We start from the raw sequence: 9330 nt of genomic DNA on the forward strand, positions 1-9330 counted from the left end.
TAATGTGCTATCGATGGTGACACCAAGATATTTACATGACGCGCATCTTGGGATGGGAGTGTTGTTAATGCTGAGGCTGGGGAAGTCTTTGCCCACGTACTTTCCACGGGGAATGCAGACCATGCATTTTGACTTCTCTGGTGATGCTTCCAGCCCTCTCGCAAGCAGCGCTGCATTGAGCCCGTTCAAGGCAATATCAGCTGTGTCACGAACTTTCTCCTTGTCCGTTCCCACAATGCGGAGGCAGATGTCGTCCGCGTAGATGGTGAGATGAAGGGCGTACGGTGTAGGGCGAATTCCTCGGTGAATCCCTGCCATGATTAGGTTGAATAGTATAGGTGATAGAACACTGCCTTGTGGGACTCCTCGCTCAAACTTCTTCACAGAGCTCATACACCCGCGGACGGAGACGTCAAACGTTCTGTTGGACAGAAAGTCGCATAGGTATCCTAGAAGGCGGCCAGTGACTCGAGCTGCTTCGAGCGCAGCGAAACATGCCGAGTGCGTTACCGAGTCGTATGCCTTCTTCACGTCAATGAAGAAAGCGAGAGCAAACTCATTGGACTCTCTCGCTTGCTTCAGGCTAGTAGCCACTTCGGCGATTGCGTCAGACGCGCTCCAGCCCTTCCGGAATGCCGTAATGTGATCTGGGAAGCAATCGCCTCGCTCCAAGACCCAAGCCAGCCTTTTGTGAATTATACGCTCCAATAATTTGCCAACGCACGAGGTTAGGGCAATGGGACGGTAGGAGGACAGTTGGCTCGGTGGCCTCCCCGGCTTTAGGACGGGTATTACTCGAGCATGTTTCCAATCAGATGGGATGCATCCAGAGGTCCAGACGTTGTTATATAGTTGGAGCAGAGCGTCGAGTTGGTCGTCGCCTAGGTCTGAAAGCGTCTGAGGAAAACCCAGGAAAAACCCCAGACAGCACAGCCGGCATCGGGATTCGAACCCGGGTACCTCCCAGTCTCTTAAAAATGAACTTCGCCAGATAGCACGCTCCTAGCCAACCATCATCCCGAATGACAACGTTCTCGCCCCTGATTAGTTGAAAACGGGAGGAGGAGCCTATTTTGTGCCGTGCATAATGGCACAAAATAGGCTCCTCCTCCCGTTTTCAACTAATCAGGGGCGAGAACGTTGTCATTCGGGATGATGGTTGGCTAGGAGCGTGCTATCTGGCGAAGTTCATTTTTAAGAGACTGGGAGGTACCCGGGTTCGAATCCCGATGCCGGCTGTGCTGTCTGGGGTTTTTCCTGGGTTTCCCATCATCCCGAATGACAACGTTCTCGCCCCTGATTAGTTGAAAACGGGAGGAGGAGCCTATTTTGTGCCGTGCATAATGGCACAAAATAGGCTCCTCCTCCCGTTTGCAACTAATCAGGGGCGAGAACGTTGTCATTCGGGATGATGGTTGGCTAGGAGCGTGCTATCTGGCGAAGTTCATTTTTAAGAGACTGGGAGGTACCCGGGTTCGAATCCCGATGCCGGCTGTGCTGTCTGGGGTTTTTCCTGGGTTTCCCATCATCCCGAATGACAACGTTCTCGCCCCTGATTAGTTGAAAACGGGAGGAGGAGCCTATTTTGTGCCGTGCATAATGGCACAAAATAGGCTCCTCCTCCCGTTTTCAACTAATCAGGGGCGAGAACGTTGTCATTCGGGATGATGGTTGGCTAGGAGCGTGCTATCTGGCGAAGTTCATTTTTAAGAGACTGGGAGGTACCCGGGTTCGAATCCCGATGCCGGCTGTGCTGTCTGGGATTTTTCCTGGGTTTTCCTCAGACGCTTTCAGACATATGTCGGCACAGTTTGCTTAGAAGTCGGCCCAGGACGCACATTCCCCCAGGGCGTGAGTCGTGACGTTGCCCACATACGTGAGGCCGACAACGGCCTATCACCCCTATCAAGCCCTATCACCACCACCACCACCACCACCATCATTTCTAAGAGTGTAGGAGTATGCTATGCGGTGAAGTTCAGTTTTAAGAGTCTGGGTAGAAGATTCTACCTTTTTTTCTTAGAGTAATAGTGGGTTTTAGTGCACGGTACCCTATCGCCTTTGCGCACGTACGGAATATCGTGGTAGTCTTGCGCACTGCGCGAAGCTCTCTTTCTGTCGAATGATATCGTTATCTACCCTGATTTGTTGAAAACGGGAGGCGTACGCCTTTTCTGTGACAATTATTAACAGCATAAGTGTCACAGAAAAGGCGTACGCCTCCCGTTTTCAACAAATCAGGCCAGATAGCGATATCATTCGAGATAATGGTTGGCTAGGAGAGTGCTGTGCGGTGAAGTCCATTTTTAAGAGTGTAGATACATAAACAAAATACAGAAGCCGACACTGAAGAAGCCGGAGGTCCACGCTTCCTCAGGTACCTGAGGAAGCGTGGACCTCCACGCGAAAGCTTGTACAAATTAAACTTAAACAAAAATCTTCAGTGTCGGTTTTTTTATTTTGTTTACGTGATCTACAGGACTTGACTCCCCTCTTTGTATACGCTTCAGTGTAGATACAGAAGGACTGCCTCCTCTCTCTCTCTCCCTCCTTCGCTACGCGGACATATAAAGTCAGAATTCGTCTGCTACTGCGATTCACCGTTCTGCGAATTCAAGAACACGCAAATGATTGCACCCAACGTAGAACCTGCAGACTTGAATCAACCTGCAGCAACTCGTTACTCAAAAGTGCAACACGCCTTCCAGAAAATCAGTTTATAGATCAGGATCTGGGACCATTTTGCGTAGGGATGTGCCAACCGGTTCCTCCAATCCTAGGCAGGGATTCGAGGTTCAGGAATCCGAATCCTAGTGCCCAAAATGGCGAATCGAATCTTTCGAATCAACCAACCACGTGTGTTTGTTTCTTTTTCAAATTGGCGCCTTAGGAGTCCGCCGAAAGCCTCATTGACCGACAGGTGTTTTCTTGTTTGTTTGTTTGTTTGTTTGTTTACATTGCTCTGGACTGAAAGAATTCAGGCAGGAACTGTTGCGTTACAAGTTTAAAAGTAACATGTTTTTTTTCCTTTGATTCATACTTAGTTTTATGGAAATAATTCAGACTCGAGAATTTATGTATTTCTTGTATAGTCCATGAACAACGTGTTAAATAAATTATGTTTAAGAAGAACTGTTTTGGTATATTTTCCTTCGACACTGAATTACTTGTTTTTAATTTTTTTTTTCATTAAACAAATACAGTGAACCCTCGTTAATATGACCACTGCCGTTCCCGCGGATTTTGGTCATAAAGCGAATTGTCATATTAACGAGAAAAGGACCCTCCGCGGACCGGACACACAGCTACGCACAACGAAAGCTGACGTAATTATGATTTATTTTCTGAAAAATCTGTTAACAACGACTACGTCAAACAATTTTGAGTCAATAATTTGCCTAAATGGACAATAGCACCATCAATTGCGGACACGTTAACCACCTTTATCTGCTCAAAAAATAACGAGGCAACCTGTGACGCCCTACTTTAACACGTTTCACCCTCTGAGCGAGGTACGAGATAGCCTCTCCCGGGGGCTTCTCTGAGGGTCATGTGACGTGGTCATAATAGCGGGAATATAATGCCTGTGTTGGACCCTATACTTGGGACAAAAATCTTGGTCATTGTCCGATAAACGGATTGTCATATTAACGAGAGGGGTTTACATGCCGGGCGGAACGGTTCCCGAGAAAAAGGGTCATAAAGCGAATATGTCAGATTAACGGGGGTCATATTAACGAGAGTTCACCGTATATCATATTCTGCTTCAAAACACTTTTCACTAGAAGTTTTTTTTCTTTGCTTTTTAGACTCTTTTTAAAGAAAACATTCGAAAGATTCGAGATTCGTAAGACTCGTGGATTCGCAGAACTTTCGTTGGATTCGGATTCGAATTCTGATTTGGAAAACTCTTGATTCGTCCCATCTCTGATTTTGCGCTTTATTTTAATGTTATCCTGTTTAGTACGCGGAGATTTTCAATCACTGCTCGCACACTCTTAAAAATGAGCTTCACCGCATAGCATGCTCCTAGCCAACCATAATCTCGAATGATATCGCTATCTGGCCTGATTTGTTGAAAACGGGAGGCGTACGCCTTTTCTGTGACACTTATGCTGTTAATAATTGTCACAGGAAAGGCGTACGCCTCCCGTTTTCAACAAATCAGGGTAGATAACGATATCATTCGAGATGATAGTTGGCCACTAGTGTGCTATGCGGTGAAGTTCATTTCTTAAAGTGCGGACGCCGGTGGTTCTATTCCACGGCTACGACCGCTGAAAGGTCGTTCGTGATTGGCTACCACCGTCGAAAACACGATCCGGATTCGCTGACTATAAGTTGTTATGTCACGTCGACGAGTAAGACCAGCTCGCTTAGCCCAGTGGTTATCGTGCTTGCCATGTCACGTCGAGACTGGGAGGTACCCGGGTTCGAATCCCGGTGCCGGCTCCGCTGTCTGGGGATTTTCCTGGGTTTTCCTAAGACGCTTTGAGACATATGTCGGCACAGTTCTCTTAGAAGTCGGCCCAGGACGCACATTACCCCAGGGTCCCGACGTTGCCCACCTATGTGATGCCGACAACGGCGAGGCCTTTCCACAGCACCACCACCTTCATTTTTAAGATCGTAAGAAATGTTGACTCTGAACGCGGAGCGCATGCTCATGAAGACACCGACGTCACTAAACACGTGAATTGATATGTGTGCACCTCATTACAAAGAAGCGACCTTTGCGGATTGTTTTGGTTTCGTTATGCCTATACCGCTGACGCCTTTAGGGTAAAGGTCTACTGGGTTGAATAGACAGATACAACAATGACCTTGAAACTCTAGAACACATATAAATCAATTATTTAAGAAACAACAAACTCGGGAGTACAGAAAATATACAATGCAATCTGGTCAATTATACACTTAAACGTACTGATATTTGTGCGTAAATAGCTTATGAAATTACGTAATATTGTTCATGTAACTAGTTCATGTAATAGGACCCACACGGCTTGCCAGGCGAGGACTGCACGTTCTTGGGAACATAGCGTAGAAAACAAAAATAAATGCGCGCTAGAGAAGCAGATATGATATCGTAATCGTACTTAGCCAAAAACAAGCGCAAACACCGTTTTTCAACTAACCCTACCCTTCCTCGCGATGGTGGAGAACCAGATAACCAGGAAGCACAGAACAACATAAACCCCATCAACGTGTCACGTGTTCTTCAACGTTATGGAATGTGTGCCGTCACGAGACCGCTCACTAATCCAAATATATGTAAATTCTTTATATGCTATTATCCAGACTTGTACATAACGCGCTACAAGCAATGCGTTACTCGTAATCAATTACTTTCTGAGTAATTTTTCGAGTAATGATTTACATTTGTGAACGAGTAATTTTTCGAGTAATGATTTACATTTGTGAACGAGTAATTTTTCAAGTAATTTGGTTACAATTTTGAGTCATCAATTACCGGGTAATCAATTATTTTTGAAGTACACTCTTAAAAATGAACTTCACCGCATAGCAAGGTCCTAGCCAACTATCATCTCGAATGATATCGTCGTACGCCTTTTTTGTGAAATTATGAACAGCATAAGTGTCACAAAAAAGGCGTGCGCCACCCGTTTTCAACAAACCAGGGCTGATCACGATATCATTCGAGATTATGGTTGGCTAGGAGCGTGCTATGCGGTGAAGTTCATTTCTAAGAGTGTAGAGCCTGACTCAAAGTGACAATGCTCTGTGACAAATTTCCTGTGACTTTGTTGGGCTATTCTGCTGTAGTAAGCGGGAAAACTATCATTGCTAGGAGAGAAAAAGTACACAAGCGAGCTGGTGTAACGTTGAAGTAAGGAAGCATCACCTTGAGGATGAGGAGAACAAACTATACAGGGGGCTCACAAACCAGCAGCAAATGAACAATTTATTAGCAGTACCAAAATCAGGTTGGGAAAAGGAGGTCACCGGTTATTGCTACTTCTCACGCGCGAGTCGATCTGACGCGCTATTTCAGCTGTTCCAATCACTTGGGAGTTGGGGGAGGGGGGGCTCGTTTGTTTTTCCGAATCACACAGGGGCCGAAATTTTTGCATGAATTGAAAGTAACGACCCGAGTAACGCGCTGGTTTGATACTCGTTAGTCAATTACACGTTAAATCGAGTAATTCGTATCAGCAATTAAGCACTTTTGCTAGAATAGTAGCGGTAACGGTAATCAATTACTTTCCTTTTTAAGTAACGGGCACAAGACGGGCACAAGACTGCCATTCTCTAAGTAAAAATCCGATTGAATTGAGTAAACTGGAAATATCCAGAGTGAAAATTAAAGACAGCTTCACTGCCATCGTACATCCCTAGCACGAATGCCTACAGAAAAGATCAACAACAACAACAACAGCTTCATTTTTAAGACGATGAAGGAAAATTTTCACGGGGAGGACGAAACACACGTTCAACCTACTGCATTTTGTGTCGCAACATTTCTGGCTTATATGAGGCTCCCACCGTTTAGCTAACCGTATCTCGTCAAAAACCTCCAAGAAATGACTGCACACATGCAAAAACTGCAGAACTGCACTGCACAAACCGGATGACTGACACAGTTGCCAACATTCCGTGTAGGTACGTCAGGCTACATATTAAGCATGCCGTAAAGCATGTGCATCGCGATCAACTTGCAGAAGCGCATCTGCTCCCGCAGAGTGGATTCGTGAGCACTGATCACTGATGGAACACCGGGGAGCTGTGTGAAAAAACCAACAAACAAACTACTTACATACGAAACGGACCTCCTCGACATCGATGCGCCTTGTTTATGAATCCTTACACGAAATTAGACCGATTGAAACCAGCGGAAGCACACCAGAAGGGCACCCACACAACCGTCGTCTGCATCCATTCAAGCAGACGACAGACACAAAACACTTCCAACGGCGCTGCTTTACCCGATCTCCTGCTTCGAGAATGCTGTCTCAAAGTCACCGCAAAGGCACAGTGCTGTCGCAGAGGCGCAGAAGCTTTGCAGATGAACAACACAAACACACAGAATCACGCCGATGGCGCGTACTAGTACTTTTTTTTCGATGCAAAAGAAAACTACTAAAACACAGAAGCAACAAGCGTTTCGGTGCAAACTACGGTGCGCGATTGAAAACTAAGGAGACTTCGCCACCGGCAGTTTTCGGGACCAGCGCCTGCGGGGGGCGCTCGCGTCTGCGGCGTCTTACGTGTGCGCAATTTTTTTTTAGAGCGCCTAATATTAGCAAAGGCGGTCGTCGGTTTTGGCACCGGGTGTAAAGGGGGTGGAGGGTCCAGCTTTTCACATCCGCCAACACGACAGGATTGTTTTGCGGGGGAAAACTACGGAAAGGCTGTAAAAAAAGTTCGTGCTATGGGCGGTTGTTTAATGCGAAGGTGCGTTGTTGCTTTTTATTGCTTGTCTGTGCAAATGTTACATGTGCATTAGAATGTAACAAGAACAACAGCGACGTGCAAAATACTTTTTTTGTATGAAACATTCTCTGTTTTTGACTTCCGTGCACGACTTTAATTGCTACAATGTGTAAGCCTTGTGGTTGCTTCAGGTTGCGCTTCAGGTTGTGGTTGCAACAGATTGGTCAGGTGTGCTTGTCGTTCATTTCAGTAGACAATATGAAATTCATTTAATTATCAGGTATTGATACGATATACAAATAACATATAATGTTCAAATACCGGCACACGTCAACTTGGAACAATTTCTGAAACAGTAAAATATAAGAAAGTTCGAAACAATAGCGAAAGGCAAAGGGAATTGGAGGGCGTCAATCAAGGAAGATGTTTCCAGCAATGATAGGAACTATTTGCATGTCCAAGTTCACAAATATTAGTTCAATTACGTTTCAAATTGTGTATTGTGTGCCGTACTCTGAGAGGTTCTTTTGCTCAGTACTTTCCCTACAAGTAATCAAATACCCAGTTGGTAATGCAAAAAAGAAAAAGAGAAAGAGAGAAAAAAAAAAACCTGTGAGTGCTAGGGCCTTTTTAGAACGAAACGCAGTGTTCACCGGTTTGTTACATCCGAACAGCGCGGAACAAGCATTAATAAAATCGATAAAGCCCCAGTGCAGGGGAATAAAGTTTAGTTTAGTTCGCCTGCGCGCCGGTTTTATCGATTTTATTATGTCAGAGCAAACAGCCCAATTTATGAACTTTTTCAACGAACTTTACTCTCATGGAAATGTTCTAAGGTTGGAACACAAAAAGACGAACATAACAAGACGGTTAGAAATCCAGCGAACTGGTGAGGAAGTATGAAGGGATTTGCCTCAGGACGTGCGCCGCCGATATTCCGAACAGAGACTGCTCATCCGAAGAAGAACAGTCTCTGTTCGAAACATCGGCGGTTCTCGTCCTCAAGTAATTCCCTTCATAGAACAAAACCCTGCACGCAAGGGAGTGAGTGAGTTAATCGAATGAGGCCCTTGGTAAGACGTCGCTAAGCCATAGCTAGCGTTGTGTAGTCGTTAGCGCACTCAACCGGCACAGCAGAGGTGTGTTATTCGATTCCCACAGCTGCCTGGCTTTTTGGAGGACTGCCATATTTCAAACGTTATTCTGCGTGGGGCCACGAGCTGTACGCTTCTTAGACTTCTACAGGGTTTTTATTTTTATCCGTCGCAGCTTTTCTTTTTATTAAAAAAAGATATAGAAGCTACATGGTACCTTTTTTGCAGGTGGATTATGCGGCCGTCCTGCACTTCTAAAACAGAGCGTCACCGTATTGCGCGCTCCTTGCCAACGCTCATCCCGAGTGACACCGTTCCGTCCCCTGATTTGTTGGAAACGTGTGGCGTAGATGCCTTTTTTTATAACAATTATGCACTGCAAAAGTGTTGACCATCACTGAGCACCACAACAATCAGGATGATGGTTGGCTAGGAGCGCGTTATGCGGTGAAGAGTCGGTTGTGTCGTGACGTTGCCTACCTCTGTGAGGCCGACAACGGCGAGCCCAGTGCCGTGTATGCCAAAGGGAGCTGGGCATAGGAGAAGCCTAAAAAAGAGGCTCGACCTGTCAATCAAATTGAGCGTTTTTCATTGGCTGCTCTTTCTTATGCATGCCGCCATGACACCAAAATTTTCCCGAAAATGGCGGCGTAGCTTGGAACGGCGAATCGAGGATTTCATGAGAAATCTTCTCACAAATTACTTCAATTTTATTCCGTAAGTGTACATTCTGTTGCGATTATCTTGTCACGTTTAAATTACGCTCAGTGTTGACGTTTACGTGAAAATAATGTGTTTCGTCGTCCATGTTAGGCCTAGTAAAACAGCGATCACAGGCATA

General features: G+C 45.6%; 1 protein-coding gene across 2 annotated transcripts in view; it reads right to left on the bottom strand.

Annotated features, from left to right (window-relative positions):
• LOC135379009 (mucin-12-like) overlaps positions 1-7180 on the bottom strand; it is a 546819-nt gene extending 539639 nt beyond the window's left edge. For both annotated transcript variants that reach the window (XM_064612241.1, XM_064612240.1), the window contains exon 1: positions 6779-7180. In XM_064612241.1, the coding sequence (XP_064468311.1) occupies positions 6779-6802 (24 nt within the window). In that variant the 5' untranslated portion in view covers positions 6803-7180. The remainder of the gene's footprint in view (positions 1-6778) is intronic.
• Between the last annotated feature and the right edge of the window lie 2150 nt (positions 7181-9330).

This window comes from Ornithodoros turicata, chromosome 1 (assembly GCF_037126465.1).
Source record: "Ornithodoros turicata isolate Travis chromosome 1, ASM3712646v1, whole genome shotgun sequence".
In the NCBI taxonomy this organism is placed as follows: domain Eukaryota; kingdom Metazoa; phylum Arthropoda; class Arachnida; order Ixodida; family Argasidae; genus Ornithodoros; species Ornithodoros turicata.